Source organism: Ruditapes philippinarum, unplaced genomic scaffold (assembly GCF_026571515.1).
Source record: "Ruditapes philippinarum isolate M1 unplaced genomic scaffold, ASM2657151v2 ctg4129_1_1_1_1, whole genome shotgun sequence".
NCBI classification, from domain to species: Eukaryota; Metazoa; Mollusca; class Bivalvia; order Venerida; family Veneridae; genus Ruditapes; species Ruditapes philippinarum.
In genome coordinates this window covers 1-20,252 of record NW_026865766.1, presented here as the reverse complement: position 1 = coordinate 20,252, position 20,252 = coordinate 1, and the positions used below count along the sequence as shown (strand labels likewise).

At 31.8% G+C, this 20,252-nt stretch overlaps 1 protein-coding gene across 2 annotated transcripts; it reads right to left on the bottom strand.

Moving 5' to 3' along the window:
* Nucleotides 1-5,353: 5,353 nt before the first annotated feature.
* Nucleotides 5,354-16,974, bottom strand: LOC132730229 (serine/threonine-protein phosphatase 4 catalytic subunit). 2 transcript variants are annotated; one of them, XM_060716106.1, is made up of 9 exons: nt 16,908-16,974; nt 14,617-14,652; nt 13,410-13,533; nt 12,056-12,208; nt 10,909-11,082; nt 10,267-10,393; nt 9,739-9,928; nt 8,736-8,814; nt 5,355-5,946 (listed from the first exon to the last, which is right to left on the bottom strand). In XM_060716106.1, exons 2-9 carry the CDS (start codon nt 14,640-14,642, stop codon nt 5,896-5,898), a joined length of 924 nt encoding a protein of 307 aa, XP_060572089.1. In that variant the 5' UTR covers nt 14,643-14,652; nt 16,908-16,974; the 3' UTR covers nt 5,355-5,895. The 2 variants fall into 2 exon arrangements, with proteins under 2 accessions (XP_060572088.1, XP_060572089.1); XM_060716105.1 differs by lacking the exon at nt 16,908-16,974 and having other exon boundaries at nt 5,354-5,946.
* Between the last annotated feature and the right edge of the window lie 3,278 nt (nt 16,975-20,252).

Sequence of the window (20,252 nt, the reverse complement as noted above, 5' to 3'; positions counted from 1 at the left end):
TTTTAATTAGTGGCAACGGCAGCGCGTTTCTATAAATAAGTCATACCTGTGAAAAATGATAAGTAATGTAGAGACCGTCAAAATATTCACCATGGACCTCGACACATTTGATAGCCTCAGAATCAAGTCCGACAAACCAACTTTGAACTGTTGACTGCTTATACATTGGGAGAGCGCTTCTGACGGCACTACAGATTTCGAACCGGCGACCGCAAAGGCAAGATTTGATGTACGGATATAACCAGAAGTCACAAGGAGAGATGTCAGGACTATGGGCAGGATGTACCTCTGCTCCTCTAAATAAGCTTGGTTCATTAACTACCGCAGTGAAAACATGGTCACGGTTAAATGTTCCGGTGACACTATCCCTCTCAGGCTACTGTCAAAAAAATAGATCGTACATAACTCTTTTCACGCTCCTTGGTACGTCGAGCGACAACTGGGCGATCGCTGTTTTCACCTACCCACATTTTGTTACTGAGTTTATTGTCGGGCTCAAAAAAATAAAGCCACGTTTCATCCCCTGTGACAATTTCTCTCAGGCGTCTAATTCACAATGCAAGTCAATCATGCTTACAGCCAGTATACAAAACCAGACATGCTAAAACTTTATTGCACGTGCAAATCGTGCGAAAAAGGACCGTTGGTTTGAAAAATCAATAATCTTTCCAACGGTATATTATACATGTACTTTCGGTTAAATTGATTTGTTGCCACTAATCAAATGTGCCCGTCGTATATATGCTTGCTCATGAATTAATGAAAAATGTCAGATTCTATGTTAATTGCGGCGCATTTAGATTTTTAACACAGAAGATATTTGTTTGTTTTGCATTAAGATCTAAATATATTTTACAGTGAACAGCATAGCTTTTCACGAGTTGTTTAGCCATGAGTGAAAATATAATCATGCCGTGACATTGTTCTTGTTGTGTGTAAGTTATATTTTTATTATTTCACCGTGAAATAAGCTATAAACTAGAATTTCACTATCCGCTCAAAAGCATGTAATAAATGTTTATTATATACTTCTTCTCTTTCTTAACCTTATGAATAGGAAGAATTCCCTTAGAATTTAGAAGAAATTAGTCTGGCAAGACACTAGTGAAAATACGGAAAATATGTTTCATTGTAGTGAAAAATATTTTTTTACAGTGAAAATACGGAAAATAAAAATACGCATTTTATTTCATCAATATTTCATTTGTAAGTATGTAATAAATAATGTTATCCCTTTATGGAAGTAAAAATAATAGTACAAAAGAGACAATTTGCCACCAAACCTAAAACCTTTCTTCTGACAGCATATAAATAATACCATTTTATTTAATTTTACCCATGAAATATGGTGCTATATCAGTCAAATATATTTCATATTTTTTAAAAATAAATATGAAATATAAATATGAAAGTGGGCGGAGTCAAAACTCATATTTATTTTAAGTGACTTCTTTCGCCATTTTGTTTGAAAAATCTGATAAATAAATAACAACTTTTTGTTGAATTTTGATTTGAAAACTATCTAGAATGATAGAAAATGGTCTAACGAAGAAAATAAATCCGAACACCAATATCTTTAATTCAGTCATTAAAGCTGTATAGACGTTTAAAGAGTTGTTTACGTGACGTCACAATGTAGCGCTAAATATCGCGTGCAAAACAAGACACTAATTATATTACTGCGCGCTGTACAATTGCAGTTAGGGGGTTCGTAAACATTTTTCTTTGATAATGAAATTAAATAAAAAGGTTATTTTTTCGTTTTTCATGAAATATGGTATATATAAGAAGAATATGTAAAATGTGTACTGCAAATATTGAAGCACATTATATTTAATCAATAAATTATATGCATTCATTTCTTATTGGAAAATTGACTTAGAATTTATAGAAAATAAATTTCTAATTATCTCCCTTTATTTACATGAAATATTAAAATCGGTAATATCTGTATAAATAATGCTTATTGGAACTTACAATATTGACAAATCTTAATTTGAACATCATATTTATGAAATAAAACCATGATCAAAATGTGTTACAGGATCTTTATACAGTATTTCATAACATTGTTGCATGTGTTAAAAACAACAAGAAATCATTTATTCATGACAATTTTAATCAAATTTCAATATATTGCAAAAAGGCATCAAATTGACATTCATCAGAAACATAAAAACTGAATTATAACTTGATAAAAACAATTCAAAATCTAGACAATCTTGCAGCATTTAAGATAAAAATTACAATATCCTAAGGCCAAACTACAAAAAAAATAAAGTCTTTTTTAAGTAATGTTACACAAATCAAGTATCATTATGCCATGTTTAACATGAAATGAGTGAAGTAAAGAATTGAATTGAAGATATTAGACCTTAATTATGTCAAAATTTTACAGTTGTAAATAATTATTAACTAGTGATTTATTGATTTGTTATATATTCAGAAGGCACAAAAATAATTTCACACGTGACCTCCATTACTTGGCTGAATTGAACTTGGGATATTTTCCCACTAATCACCAAATCGAGGGGTGACTGGTCCTTCTTTATTTCATATAAGTTACAACAGTTTTGCAGCCAACTGGAAGTTACAACAAATTTGCAGTCAACTCTTGAAATATAGCCAATCACAACACACCTCATTCCATACAGAGTCAGGAGGACGCTAAATTTCAGATCTCAATGTGGGGGGAAAAATTTGTGGAGAATTAAACACATCTGTCCCTGGCTTCATTTTCATTAAAATAAGTCAAAAGAAAAGAAGTATTAATTATATGGCTTGCTTCAGTTGATACCCTTGACAAATATAATACATGTGTTGGTACCACCACTGAATGCTTCCCTGATTATGGACAAGTTGGATATTTTGGAAAATCTAATTTTAGCTTCAAATTTGACCTAATTGACCTTATATGCCACCCACAGGTTGTGTTCCATAGAAAGTAACAATATACCAAAAATCTAAAATATCAGTCCATAAAGGTACATGTTAAAAACAAGGGTTAGCCTCAAAAGTAAATATTTTTTAGACAGGAAAACTAAAAAAAAAAATTATGACCTATGACCGCTTTTTCACTCTTCACCATCAATATTTCAACCTGCCTAATTTTCTATTCAACAAAACAAACTGCAAATCTCGTACTTTATTCTCACAGTAAAAACTTTCATATGTACAATTCATTGTTGAATAAACTTTATTCACAAATTCAGCATATTTTTCTATCACTTAGGAAAATACAACTCATCTTAAGGAAGGAAATCATATGTAATCAAGACTCAGAATTCTATACACAAACATTTCTTCTGTACAAAATGAATTCAATGAAATATAATTACAGGAAATATAAACATGAACATTAATCAAATTTCGTGATTAAACAATAGTCAAATGTACACATATGTAAATTAAAACTATTTCAATTCTTTTTTTCTCCTAGTTCACAAAAATAAATGTAAACGTTAAAAAAGTATTCACTATCTGGGAAAAACCTTGGAATGAATGCAAGTTTCCCATTTTAACTCACTTTTATTCAGGGGTAATGTAACAGTTAAAAGCTCTCAACTTAAGATTTAAGTACAATTGGGTTGATAACTTTGATTTCAACACAGTCTCAATGAGGTAAAAAAAAAACAGAGTTGCAAAATGGGACAAAGAATGTAAACCGAAAATATTAAATTATCTGAGTTCTTAAAATAACAGCAAGAGAAATATTTCGGAACAGAAATTGCTATTAAATAATTCTTTTCTGATGACATTTTTGATATTTTTATCCATTAGATGCATGTGAAATATACTAGAAACTACTTTAACATGACAGTTTAGTCCAACTTTCCAGGAAAACCAAAACCAGTTTCATGAAATAGAGTTGAATTACTCTCTTAATGTGTCTTTTAAAAAAAAAATATTGCTTCTGTGAATAATGTTATTAACTGAGACTTCCCATTTTAATAAGCACTTGATGGTTATTTCCCATAAAAAAGCACATGTAATGCTGAATAAATACACTATGTTTGTACATATCTCAAGAAAGTAAGTTTTAATCAAATAGGAAGATAAGAAAGTATAGTTTATGCAGTCAGCAACATATTGAAATGTTTACTTTTTTCAATGCACAGAAGTGCATTTCAGTAAAGACAATTTTTCACTATAAATATGCGAGAGAATGTAAAAAAAGACTGTGAAAAAAATAGGACAACAAACTGAGACAATATAACACAATAAAATCTTTATTTTACAAATATTTACAATCGCTGAATTTATTTTAAAAGACAGCATGTATCATGTATTGTTGCAAATTTCTTCTTAAATTAAGACTCAAATAAAAGCCGATGGATCTAACGAACACAAAGCGTGCTGGTGGCAAGATAATTACCCATGCCACTAGTGCAGACCTAGATTAGCTGGCATATCTGTGCTGTCTGATCAAGGTCTGCACTGTTTGCTATTCAGTTAGCATATATTTTGAAAATATCCCTACAAATCATGTGTAAGAAATAAGGAAATGGATCTTACTTGATGAAAATGTCTATAATTAAATTAAACTTGAGAAAGAAAAAAGCAGATGATTTTTACTGAAATATGTAACCAAGAAAAAAAATCTTACTCAAGTAAACAACCAAACAGATGGATTTTTTACTAAGAATCTTGTGTTATATCTGTTACGGTAATTGTAATACTGATACATAAGAGACTAAAAAAACTATAGAACATTCAGCAGTTAGTTAAAACCGTACTATACACTTTTGTTATACACTTAGCAGATTGTGGTCCAATTTATATAGATAACAGCTCATAAATTAATGGGTTTTTTAAATTTTGTACATGGGAACAATTTCATTATTTTTTTTCAGGATCAATTTTATTTTTCATAAGCTATTCCACCTCCAACCCTTTGTTATTATAAGAAATTGATCTATATTCTTTTCAACAATATTAAGATAAGCAAAATTATTATTTCATTGAATAATAAGTAATGAATTGAATTTATCCTAGATTGTTTCTAAAGAAAAACTAACAATGTGATTTGTCTCAAATATGCAACACATCAACAGTGTAAGAAATAAAACATATTGACTTTTTCTCAAAACATATTTCAAATTAAAATATCTTTTAACTTATGCACCACAGTTTGTACTTAAACTGCTAATAATGAAATGAGCCACATCACGACAAAACCAACATAATGGGTTTTCGACCAGCATGGATCCAGACCAGCCTGCGCATCCGCAGTCTGATCAGGATCCATGCTGTTCGCTTACCAACCGGACCCTATTACAAGTAGAGAAACTGATAGCAAACAGCATGGATCTTGATCACTCTGCATGGATGCATAGGCTGGTCTGGATCCATGCTGGTTGCAAACCCATTATGTTGGTTTTGTCATGGCATGGCTCAATTATGTCAAAACAAAATTCAATGCCAGAACACAATGACAACTGTTTTCACTGTACTGAAACATGTACATGTAAAAAGAAATAAAAATAACTGGATATAATTTTGGCCAAAACTGTTAGTACACGTGTACCTTGCTTACTTAAGTGGCATTGCTTCTTACAAACATTTTTATTAGATATTACATACCATACATTTAAAATTTCCAGTAAATTAAATACCAAAAGTAAAGCTGGTAATTTTGTTGCAGCAAAAATAAACTAGCATTATCACAGAATTGATTGTTACTGGTATAGACAAGAGTTAAAGTCAACGCTGCCATAACTCTTTGGACTTAGAATGATAAAAGTTATGACAGTGATGTAATGAACCCTTGAAATATTTATAAAGATTCAAGAATCAGACTGTAGTTTTGTTTAAAGGCAGTCATCTGATCTGATATAAAGTCTCTCTCCATCATTTATAACTCTTTTGTTCATCAATCTTCTCACTATTCATTCACTACAAGAAATAGTCTGGCTGTGGCTTTTTGGAAGGTATACCTCGTAACTCCTGCAAAATGTAATAAGGTCTCTATTTAACTGTGCAAATAAAAAACAACAAAAAACCTGTTCATCTATTTTAAGCTGTATAAGGCTCAAATTTGATATTTGAAAATTGCTACACAATTCCTTTGTAAAGATCAAATTAACATATTTTGAGTGCACACGGAGTATATGTATAATGTTTTGAACTCTTCACACTACAGGTAGACACAGTATGAATACATAGTGTAATTAAACAAGAGGGCCATGATGGCCCTGAGGTCGCTCACCTGTATGTAGGCCCCCGGAGCGGGGCCAGTTTAAACCCCAGGGCTTTTATTTGAACAAACTTGGAAGACACCCATAAGAAGATGTTTCATGATGTACACACTTATAATGAAAAACAATGATCTGCCCTCCCCCACCCCCGGCAGGGCAAATTTTATCCAAGGGCTTTTATTTGAACAAACTTGGTAGACACCCATAAGAAAATGTTTCATGCTAAACATCTAAACTCTAGCTCATTGGGTTTTTTAAAAGAAGATTTTTAAGTTTTTACTATACACATATAGTTAAAAACAATGACACCCCTGGGGCGGTGCCAGTTTTGACCCCAGGGCTTTTATTTGAACAAACTTGGTAGACACTTACTAGAACATGTTTCATGCTTAATATCTTAACTCTAGCTATTTGGGTTTTTTCAAATAAGATTTTTAAGTTTTTCCTATACACATATAAGGAAAATCAATGACCCCCTGGGCAGGGCCAATTTTGACCCCAGGGCTTTTATTTGAACATACTTTGTAGACACTCACTAGTAGATGTTTCATGCTTAATATCTAAACTCTAGCTATTTAGGTTTTTTCAAAGAATACTTTTAAGTTTTTGCTATACACATATATAAGGAAAATCAATGACCCCCGGGGCGGGGCCAATTTTGACCCCAGGTTTTTTATTTGAACAAACTTGGTAGACACCCATTAGAACATGTTTCATGCTAAATATCTAAGCTCTAGCTCTTTTGGTTCTTTAAAAGAAGATTTTTTAAGTTTTTACTATATACATATAGAAAAAATCAATGACCCCCTGGGGCGGGGCCAATTTTGACCACAGGGCTTTTATTTGAACAAACTTGGTAGACACTCATTAGAAGATGTTTCATGCTAAATATCTTAGTTCTAGCTCTTTTGGTTCTTTAAAAGAAGATTTTTTAAGTTTTTACTATATACATATAGGGAAAATCAATGACCCCCTGGGGCGGGGCCAAATTTGACCACAGGGCTTTTATTTGAACAAACTTGGTAGACACCCATTAGAACATGTTTCATGCTAAATATCTTAGCTCTAGCTCTTTGAGTTCTTTAAAAGAAGATTTTTTAATTTTTTACTATATACATATAGGGAAAAACAATGACCCCTGGGGCGGGGCCAAATTTGACCCCAGGGCTTTTATTTGAACAAACTTGGTAGACACTCATTAGAAGATGTTTCATGCTAAATATCTTAGTTCTAGCTCTTTTGGTTCTTTAAAAGAAGATTTTTTAAGTTTTTACTATATACATATAGGGAAAATCAATGACCCCCTGGGGCGGGGCCAAATTTGACCCCAGGGCTTTTATTTGAACAAACTTGGTAGACACTTATTAGAAGATGTTTCATGCTAAATATTCTTAGCTCTAGCTCTTTTGGTTCTTTAAAAGAAGATTTTTTAAGTTTTTACTATATGCATATAGGGAAAATCAATGACCCCCTGGGGCGGGGCCAATTTTGACCCCAGGGCTTTTATTTGAACAAACTTGGTAGACACTCACTAGAAGATGTTTCATGCCAAATATCTAAGCTCTAGCTCTTTGGGTTTTTTAAAAGAAGATAATTAAAGTTTTTTCTTTCAGTTGCCATGGCAACCAGAGTTCTGTATGGAATTAAATTCTTTGAACAATTTTTAAAGGTGACCACCAAAGGAACATTCCTGTGAAGTTTGGATGAAATTGGCTTAGTGGTTTATGAGGAGATGTCATTTAAAGTAAAAGTTTACGGACGGACCGACGGACGCCGGACGAAAAGCGATCACAAAAGCTCACCCTGTCACTTTGTGACAGGTGAGCTAAAAAACTAGCAGTTTTTTTAAGAAACTGCCAACTTTGCTTGACTAGTAATTGGGAATGCAGTTTCCAATACACAGTTTGTGCATTCGATTATTTAAATTAGACATAATTAGTAAGAATTTCACGTACTTAAATAAATTTCTGCAATAAAAATATTTTACTAAAAGATGAGCCAAGTATATTTTTAAGTTAAGATTGGCTTGTATTGCATACCATAACCTTCGTGCAGAAATGTGTAGACTCCTATTAATAAGTAATAGGGGTAAACCCATTAGTGCACTAAGTGGATGATATCTAAAATGTTTCTGCAGTGATTGTATCTACTAACAAATCTATACTATATAATATATCAAAACAACTTCTGTTATATTTCATAAACCCAGAGTATATAAGACATGACATCTGGTTGAAATCTCATAATATATTTGTTGCTGCAACCAAATATTCAAAGTCACAAACACTTTTAGTTATGAAAGTTATTTTTACATTCTGTACACATGTTATTGTGTTACAAAAACTGTAACATAAGTGGTTACGCCGACACTCAGGTGACTAGAACAGCTCTACTTATTCTTATCGAATAGTCAATCTAAAAATATATCTGTCTAAACAATAAATTTTTTGGTTTAATAAAATTGTTTCTCTGAATAATATTTATTACAAAAACAGAAAGATCAGTCCTATCCAAATTTGTTTAATGAATAAAGTATACCTGTGGGGCAGCTTCAAATATAGTAAAATCTCTCTGTAAATGTTCATCTAGTTCTAATATAGCCGCTACATTACCACATCTGTAATATATCAATCAAAATAAAAGTTTAATGTAAGTTTTAAGATACATATGTGCTTGACTTAAAGCAGCATGCATCTAGATGAGTATAATAAATCTTCAAACCATCAAACATAAGATAAATATAAGAAATGTATATATTCTGAAAAATTTGACAATTTCTTATTTCTATTTTAATCACCAAAATTCTATCAAATAACTAACAATGTAAGAGAAATGTCTGCATTTATGATAGTATTAAGTGCCCTAGGCTTTGATAAATCACTGATTTTGAAGACTTGACAAATTTTTTACTCATACAAACAATTATTGTTTCGTACAAATTAACATAAATCTGTAACTAAGCACATTGCTTTCAATACATGATTAATCTAACAGTATCAAATTATTCAACATCTCTAGTGAAATTAGATCCCACAGCAGTATCAGTCAAATAATCAAACCCAAAGATGATAAATAATAACAGAAATCAAACCATAAAGACAAAAGATTACCAAATGTGGGGAAAACCATCAGTCATTATTCATAAAAAAAATTTTTATGCTTGATAGCATCTTTTCTCACAGAAAGCGAAGTTGTAGCTGATGATATGGTTTAAAATAATTACATTTATGTAAAGTGGCCGTTTTTATTTATCTTTGATGGATACCAGCAATTTTCAGCTGGTTTGAAACATAACATCAGAAAGCCACCTTACTAACTACAATTTCTCCATGTGTCATTTTATATAGATCAGGGAAAATGCTTTCTCATTTTCAATCAAAATATCAATTATTTATCAGGGACTCATTTTCAATCAAATCATCACATTAATACATATACTATTACTGTCATGTCAGCACAAAACAAAGGTACACAGACCAACTAATGTCTAACAAGTCGACATGGAGAGACTAATGATGATAAAAGAGAGTAAACATCTCACCTGTAGCAATAATTTGGGGCTGACCATACTGTTAGGACTGTTTCATTAAAATGCCACTTGTAGCCTTCCATGACAAGTTGATGTGCTCGACATATCAGGTCTATATTGTTAGCTGTGTTAAACTGGGAGACTACGTCACTACCAAACAAATAACCTGCACCACGTGGACTTACACCCCAACCCTGCATATCTAAAACAAAAAATTCCATTTTACATACAGGGCCATTTCCAAAGCAAACATATCAAAATAACAGATATCTATTCACATATAAATCCATGTCAAAACTATGGATTTCAAATTTGCTAATTCCTTTAAAATGCACTTATATGCCCCAAACCAAGATATCTGAAATCAAACTTTCTTTCCAAAATCTTTTTTACACTATGAATATGCATAAATTTAAAACTGATGAACATACATTTTCCCTTTTTTATTTGATAAAACAAGACAACCTGTCATTACAAATAAATCTTGTAGGCATTTAAATGTTGCATTTCTTTATACAAGTCAATAAGTGTTTGACATACCCTCAGGGTCTGACCAGAGAAGGTCACACATTGGACCGTCGTGTGGAACTTCTTGTTTTCTGTCTATAGATCGTATTTGGTCCAATGTCTGTATTGATGGTGATAAACCTCCATGTACACAAAATATCTGCAATAACATAAGAATTGCATGCTTTAAAGCTAGTCTTTAAAGTTCTTCTCGACTATAATATATGTCAATGAGATTTTTTAACCTTACCATGATAAATACTTAGTAGTATTACTAATATCTGAAATGAACTTTCAATCTGCAGTTATCGAATTTAGCACTGGCCCGGTGGCCCATGGCCAGTGAAAATTAGTTCAGGCCAGTGTAAATTTTAAGAAAATTTAGTTAAATATATAGTAGAATAAATTCAAAATTTGAATTCAGGCCAGTAATTCAAAAATCTTAAATTCAATGACTGAATCTGGCAGAGCCATTTATGATTTTAAAAGAAAATTTAAAGACTGAAAAGCAAACAGTGCAGGCCATGATAGATGGTAATGACGTGCCATCTGATTCTTGTCTCTTGCACTACTGTTACATAATGATTCCTATTTATAAACCTCACGCTTGAATTGACTTAATGAATGATGCACATAGTGAATAAATTTAGTTTTAAAGTTACATAAATTCCATACCTTTCCATCTATAATGGCTGACAAACTAAGGTAGTCGAATATTTCTGTACAGTATCTCCATACAGTTACTGACCCATATTTCCTTAAACATTCATCATAAAAACCGTATACTTGTGTAATCTGCCTACTTTCGTGGTTCCCTCGTATCAACGTTATTCTGTCTGGGTATCTGACCTATAATAAACACCAGTAAAACTTTATAAAATGAACTACAAACTACTCTGAGGACAAAACATTGCTTCATTTCAGGTCTACCAAACTACCCTCTTTCTTAAATCATATCCCTACATATTTTGTCTTTCTGCTTTTCCAAAACATTTTCTTCACAATATATATAGATACAGGTATGCAAATTTTTTTGGGGAAGAAACGGCTAAAATATTAGCAACTGAAGTCCTTAGCTCAAAATGACCAAAACATTAGCAAATGAGGTCCTTTGCTCTAAAATTATGCTGTAAAGTGGCTTTAACTGCAGCTTAGAGAAATTCAAATTCATTTGTTTTAATCACCACCTTCCTGACTCTTTTTATTTAATGAAAATGTTTTGAATTTGGAACAATCAAATAGGAGTGATTTAACTAATAAATTTCAACCCTTATTTGAAACTGAAATTGATTAGTGTGTTCAGTCTGATCAAGTTCTATACTAATGGCTGACAAACTTTAATAAGACAGAACATTAATTTACAGAGATTCAGCAGCTTAAATGTTAACAAATTACTAATACAGCTCAACAAACAATGAAGGAACTGACAGACATCACTCATGTTCTATATTAATTATACAATCAGCTAATCAGTAAATAGACTTTTTTTATAAAATAAACTATCTCTCATTCAAGATCATGAAAGGCCATAACCACTCGGCCGTGCTGCCACTTCAAAGAGTTCCTTAAGATACCAATCTTCAGCTCTACTGAGTTGCTTGGCCACTTACACATTTTATCCCAAATTAGTGGGCAATTCTATACTGTGATATATATAAAATGAAAGCAAAATAAGAAATTTATTAATATTTGATATGATTTGCATCATACAATTGAAACCATACAGTCTGCTGTTAGTAGCATCATATCTCCATACTGGACTTTCATCTTAATTTAAAATACACTGACTTAAGTCTTACGAAGATCTAGTACATGTACTTACTTTTAAAGCTAATAAAAGTAGAAAAGTTTCTACACTGTAAAATCCTCTGTCAACAAAGTCGCCCATAAATAGGTAGTTAGTGTCCGGCACATCTCCACCTACTTTGAACAACTCCTTCAAGTCATAAAACTGGCCATGTATATCTCCACATACCTGAAATAGAATTCAAATATACGAGGGCTGTCCGGAAAGTTCGTAGACAAGGCTATAAAATTATTATAAGCAGTCACATCAATATGATGTTTGAATATTTTGCTAAAGTATTTATCTGCTACATATTTCTAAATTAAAAAAACATGATAAAAGTAACATTCGCAAAGCGCTGATCACCATGGCAACATAATCAACGAATCACGGAGCACTTTGATTTCATGACGATAGCTACACGAATAATAAGTTGCTAAAAGTTGTAATTTTAATGCAAACTCTCGTTTTAATTTTGTGACATTACAAGATACTATTACATAATATTTAGTGAAAATTATAACGTCATACGCAAATAAACAACTTGTTAACGACGATTATAGGCAACGAAGGTGCATAAATTTTGTGTTGCAAAGATGACGTCAAATTCACGGACGGAGCAACGTAATGATATTTAACTTCATAGCAACGCTAATAAGGCACCAACTGAGATTTTAATATTTACTTTAAAAACAAAACCAACCATGAGATGTTAAAGGCAACTATGTTTTAATGTCAAACAAGATTATGAAACGGCGATGACAGTATATCGTATAAGAAACGCTCCAGACGACAAAAGAGAGCATGGGCAAAATATCGTATTGTGCGTTACAACATCCTTTTGACATCTCACACATTGTATGGGAACCAGTGACACTTTTGTTTTAAAATAATATTTTAAAATATGAAATTCATAAAGTAAAAGCATTATAACATGAATAAAGTATACGCCAGACAGGTAACATGGCTGTTGAAATCGGAAAAAATTGAATAGCGGGTAAACATGAAGTTAATTTGACGCCGTTGACGTTGTCAAAGTGCTCCATGACGATGTATATATGTTGTATGTAAATGCTGTTAAAATACAAACGTAAGTCACAGTTCAGTAATTTTTGATAAATGTGTTCGCTAGATATGTATATTTTTGCTGACAAAATTTGTACAACGTATGTATTGTTATACAATAAAAAATGAAGAAGTATATGAACTTTCCGGACATCCCTCGTACATCTAGAACTTTTAGAAAAAATAAATGTGACTGATTAACAGAAATGGTCAACCTTTATAACAAAGTAATTTAAATGTTTGCAGCTAGCACTTGACATACACAAGAAAGTTTGTCATATAACTGAGTAAACTGACAATTTGAATAGATACAAAACACACTTACTGTGACTGGTGAATCAACTCTTTGTACATTGCTCTCCTCTACAAGTATTTCACGTGCCTTTGCACATAGTGACTTCACTTCACTTTCTTTGATTATTTTACACTGGCGAAGCTGCTCAATTTGTCTGCAAGACAAAATAATATAATGACTCAATCATTTATCAGTTTTGAATTAGATTCAATTTTTGTTCAAAACCAAACAAAATAATAGCCTTTGCATCATCAACATTTTGATTCACAGTCTTTTAATGTTCATTGTTGTGTAATTTTACATATGATAACCATCATAGACAGCAAACCAGTGATTTTTTCACTTCATTGGGAAGAGGCCTTAGCTTCTTGATTTTGGGAAAAATTATTGCTAAAACTGCTGATTCGGGAAGTAAAAAAGCTGGTTTAAGTTCAGATTTTTGGGAAAACTGCATGATTTTAAAGAAAATTTCAATTGGGAAGAGGCCTTTTTTCAAAGTCTGTTATATAAGTAGGAAAATCACTGCAAACTTTTATTTGTGGTATATATTCTGTATACTTAGAAAATTAATAAAAGTGGAACAAACAATCAACACAGGACTTTATTTAATGATGATAACTGACGTTTTGAATCTCACAAGTCTTCATCAGGGTTATAAAATATCAATTTGTTGCAGAGTTGCATCTAGCTTTATTTGTGCATATTTTTTGCAGATCGCCCATTTTAATGAAGTCAATGTGCACCAAGTCGCTCATCTAACAAACTTTTAACTTAATTCAGGTAATCTTCATCGTATCTTGAACAGTTGTGCCATGTTTGTTTTCACTCATGGTAATTGCTAAAATGCATACTAAATTGCCCGTAGCAGTTGACCAGGCATTGTATTGATGGTTTGATCTGCGCACTTTACAAGTATTCATCAATATTTGTTTTTTTCTTTTTCCGTTGTGGGGCGGGCAGACGAAAGCTGTCAAAAATGCCTGAACGTAAAATAAATGAAATCTTTTCGGTACCTCATATTGTTAGGTAAATGTATGCCCCCCACATTTTTTTGTTGAGTGCGGGACAATCCCCAATAATTTTGAAATTCTAGATGCAAAACACTGATTTGTAAATTGTTGAAATCTAAACTTTCTATGAACTTATTATAAAGAAGAATTTTTTCTATGTAATTTAATGTAATTTAAGCTTATTGAGATGTAGTTTACTAGTTATAATACATGAAACAGACACTCACCTGTCTAAGTCACTGACGTCTGTCATCTTATTGTAACTGGAATACAAAACAAAATAATTGTATTACATTTCTAGGACAAACTAGAAATGTGTCCATGGGCCATGGGTGCCCCCACACTCCACTGTTTTGTCAATCTTATGACTTTTGGTCAAATATTTGTTTGGCTACATGTTTTACAAGTTGAAAACTAAAAATCTTTTGCTATGTAAAGGGTGAGAACTTTACAAATACTGAATAAATCCATAAGCACATCATAAGGTGCATAAGTACACATGCTTACCAACATTCTTTCAGGCCTAAAGGTCAAATACTTTTTGAGCTATGCATGAACAAGTTGGTTGATTCTTACTCAAGCAATCAAAGAAAAAATAACACAACATAATGAAACGTTTTTAATAAGTCAAGGGCAATAACTCTACAAATACTGGATAAAACCACAAGAGAAACAAAAGGTGCACAACTACACATACTGATCAACATTACTGTCATGTTTCATGACTCTAGGTTAAATACATTTTGAGTTACGTATGACAATAATGAAAATTGCAAGTTTTCACTAAGCCAAGGGCAATAACTCTGACAAAACATATAAATTCACAAGCTAAACCCCAGGTGCACAACTTCACATGCTGATAAACATGCCTGTAAAGTTTCATGACCTTAGGTCAAATACTTTTGAGCTACATGTCACACAAGTTGAAAGTTGCAAATTTTTACTAAAGTCAAGGACAAAATTCTCTACAAATACTAAATAAATCCACACAAAAATACCCAGGTGCAAAACTACACATGCTGATCAACATTTTTGTAAAATTTCATGACCCTAGGCCCAATAATTTTTGAGCAACGTGCAACACAGGGGAGGAACTGGTAAGGGAGTAAATAGTGTGACTACCACCTATACAACGCCATGTTGAGTTGCAACATCAGTATAAACCTGTCGCTGTTTCTTTGTACTGGTTTGGACTGGATATTCTACAAACAGGTTTTGTTTCTGTGCTTATACAAGTCCAGAACAAATTTAAGACGCCTTTGGTCCTTTGCTGCCAATTTTCCTGCGCCATTTTCATTTTAAGAGCCAAAATCTCAAGAGATCTCTGCCTTTCATATAATGAAATATGAAAATTAATACGGGGAAGTCAAATCCACACAAAAATACCCAGGTGCAAAACTACACATGCTGATCAACATTTTTGTAAAATTTCATGACCCTAGGCCCAATAATTTTTGAGCTACGTGCAACACAGGGGAGGAACTGGTAAGGGAGTAAATAGTGTGACTACCACCTATACAACGCCATGTTGAGTTGCAACATCAGTATAAACCTGTCGCTGTTTCTTTGTACTGGTTTGGACTGGATATTCTACAAACAGGTTTTGTTTCTGTGCTTATACAAGTCCAGAACAAATTTAAGACGCCTTTGGTCCTTTGCTGCCAATTTTCCTGCGCCATTTTCATTTTTAGAGCCAAAATCTCAAGAGATCTCTGCCTTTTATATAATGAAATATGAAAATTAATACGGGGAAGTCAAAGTCCGCCCGGGCTTTGGCTTGCCCGGCTATAGACTACACGTGTATATTTAAAAGAAAATTCAAATTAAAAAAAAAAAATATATATATATAGAATTCTATACCTATCAATGAAATTTTCAGTGTCAGTTCTAGATAGGCGCCGCCATTTACAATGTAACTCAATGATAAAAGGCGGTGTATTCCGATAACGTAACAAACCTCAACTTTTCGGATTAATAATAATCGTCGAGTGTTCCGAGTGAAAACGGAAGTGGGTACATATAATACCGAATGACACCTTTAAAACGGAAAAATGAAAGGATTTTTTACCGACTTCCCCGTTCATAGGCTTTGCCTATTTTCATATTATATAATAGAAAAATTTTTAGGGGGAGAACTGACTACATATTTCAAATTTGGGAAGAACTGTCAGGGGCAGAAGAAAGAGAATTGTCTACATGTTTGAGGAGTAAGACTTGTACATGACACAGAGATCTCTTTCAGGATATAGTCACTATAATACAATGACTTTTGAAATAAAATAATCAGAGAAATTATAATGTGACTTGCAGGCCAAACAACCTTCTAATACAGAGATTTACAAGTTTCAACAACAACAACAACAACGAAATCTTGGTGAACAACAAGCGATTACTACGTTTTCCATCACATTTGATGCTTTGAAAAGTAATCGTTATATGTTTTAGAAAATCGACTGAATTTATTGTAATTTGGTTAAGTTCTAAAATAGAAAATGAACTTAAACTACTTATAAATTACCTAACGTAAAATAAATTTTATCGATGAACTCTCTCGCTGCTTTGCGTCACTGAATCTCGCGTGTTTTAGCGATATTTATTTTACCCCAAAGTATAGAAATCACCATTAGGAATTATGGAACGGAAAAGATGAAATAAAAAAAACTTCATTTATCAGGGAGTTTATATGTATTCTAAAGCTCTACGTCCGTGTATGGCAGGCAGCTGACTATAAAACGTTTTTAATAAATAAAAATATAGATTTGAAAAAGTTAATAATGAAGCATCCGACCGACTGCCGCTGTTCTAAGCTTTTTTCTTGTTAATTATCATCTTACTGGTCGAAAGTGAAATAAATTGTAAAAATTATGTACGTTTGAGAGACAAAATTCTCATGCATTTTCCCACAATATATTCTGCCTATTTATGAAGTTTTAGTTTGATTCATGTCCATTTCTTCTTGAGTTATGCAACAGATAAAAAATTGTATGGAAAAATTTGTAAGGGTAAATGTTGCTTGCTACTAAAAACGTACGTAACTGTAAAAACAAAATAAATGAGGTAAATCAAGGTCTGGCTCACTTTAAATTTCTTCGTTGTTGACATTCATTAGAAAATTGTCAAAGATTTAACCGTTCTAAGGTGTTTTACCATAAATTATTTAAAGTTCTGTATCTTGACGGTAATCATCTTGACCCTCAGATTTTCTAGAGATCTGTAAAATTAGAGGTTTTTACTTCAATCTTAGCATTTAGCTTAAAAGGCTCAAATGTTATGCATAAGAAAGAAAAGGGAAAAACACCTGTTTCATAATTTGCAATAAAAGATTTAGAACATGTGAGATGCTTATATCACCGGATGAAAATAATGAATGTCAAATAATTTATGATGAGGAAGCAAAACGTAAACAACGAGATATTTTGACCTCCATACATAATACTATACAGAAATATAGATCGATAAACTAAACAGTGAACAGAACAAAGGAAAACTTTCCAGAAATTCAATAATTTGGCAGTTTTTCTTTCATCAATAATTTCTTATTGAATCCAAATGATAGGATTACAGAATATTTTTTAAATAATCTTGACTGTGGCTGTTCAATTATCTTAGAAGCCCCGTCAAAATAAACCTAATACAAACTACACGTTCAAGCAGGGAGGTAAAATAGAACAAATAATCCTTAAGGAAAATAGGATTAATGAATATGTGGATGTAAAGAAAACATTAAACATACAATGCGGATAAAAACAACAAATAAAAACTGTACATAAATACACTTTTAACCCTTGTTAATAAAATTTAAGATTGTTTCTAAATAAATAAAAAAATAATGTGTATTTTCTTTTATTCATACTTATGCTTGTTTGAACGATTTCGAGACGTTTCGGCCCCAAGACGTATCCTGTCCTGTTTGAATGACAGACTATTCTCTCCCTTACCAGTTCCTCTCCCTGACGGTTCTCTCCCTAACCGTTTCCTCCCCTGACAGTTCTCTCCCAAATTTGAAACATGCAGACAGTTCTCCCCCAATTTTATTTTTATAAGTTATCATTTTAGTTTTGACTTAATCTAATAATATCTCTTAATGAAGATTATTAAAAGAATGTGTTTGATATTAATAAACTGCATTTTATGTTTTATGTTTATCAGCTGAAAAGTGTTTGTAAATTTAACACGTTTTTCATTATTTTAATCCTATCAACACCTTTATTGTGAGAGATATAGATCATTGGACAGTGATTAATATACGCCTGTAATTATGGTAAGGTCTAGCTTGTGATGTTCATTTATTTGTTTAATAGTGAATAAGGTGGAAACAAGTATGTTCTAGAAAATAAATAAACAACAACTGGTATGCAAACACATTCCACATTTACTTTTTTACGAAATTGATTTAAAAAATGTAGTCATTAACTTGAAACAATATATAATACCAAATAACTAATATAATACTTATTCATCAACGCCTTTTCACAGCTATTTTAATCTAATCAACACCTTGATTCTTGAGTAATGAATTAATAAACACCTCAATTATCACTGACAGCAAACTTAATACATACATCATTACATGTGTGTATTGAACTCCTTTTATCATTATACAACAGTTTAGCAATTAGAATTTATTAATCATTTTTTGCCTATAAATTTCATTTTTATTTATTAAAAAAAATATAAATAAATAATATCTTACGATTATTCTAATCAAGTAAATTATTCATTAATTATTTTCAATGACTAAACTGTCTAAACACATTAAAAAGTATACATTACATCTAATTAAAAAATCAGAATAATTAACTAATATCATCAATGATCAATTATTATTATTATATGTTAAAAAAAAAAAGTTTAAACATCTAAATACTTCAATAAAATATTTATTTCTCTAATTTATATTAATTTTTTATAATAAACTTACCGATTTATTGTTGCTGATGATGCTAACAAAATTGAAACTTGATTTAAACATCTGAATACTTCATTAAAGTATTTTCTCTCTAATTTATATAAATTTATAATAAACTTACCCATTTATTTATCATCTAAATACTTTAATAATAATGTAATAATAAAAATAAGAATGGGGAGGAACTGTCTGCTTATTTGCAAATATGCAGACGGTTCTCCCCCAAAATAGGGAGAGAACCGTCAGGGAGGAAACGTCAGGGTAGGAACTGGTAAGGGAGAGAATAGTCTGACTACCGTCCTGTTTCCTGTCCTGTAAAACGTCCTGTTTCCGTTTGGACTGTGGTATTGGCGGGAAATATGGGAAAGATACTGATCGCTTAGATATGGAATTTTACTAGTAAAAAACCGGTCGGTCTTATTATCCCAAGATACCTCAAGACTACCTCGGAGACTTTCTGGTTGAATAGAATAGAATAGAATAGAATAGAATAGAATAGAATAGAATAATGTTTTATTACCAATCATGGGCCTTCTCAGGCATACAATTACATAAAATATCAGTACATTAAATGTACATAAACAAAACAATAATAAGATAACATAAGCTAATTCTGATTTGATAACACAATTAACAAAGGACTAGTAACTATATGTATTCAACAAAGGCATTTTAAATGACAACACATAAAAGAAATAGAATTTGTAAAAAAGCTCAACAATGACTAACCCACATTATCTTTTGAGATGTACATTGACAAAGACTAATTAATGATGTTAATAAATAACTACAATTACTTATTATGCATAAAAGTTCTATTATTGTTGTACTGTATAAATGTATTTGACTAAAATGATTATTTATACAATCAGCTATTGGACCTATAAACGCATATTAACATGATGATTGTTTTACACATTTGAATGTATTTGACCCCTCACTAGTATGTGGGAA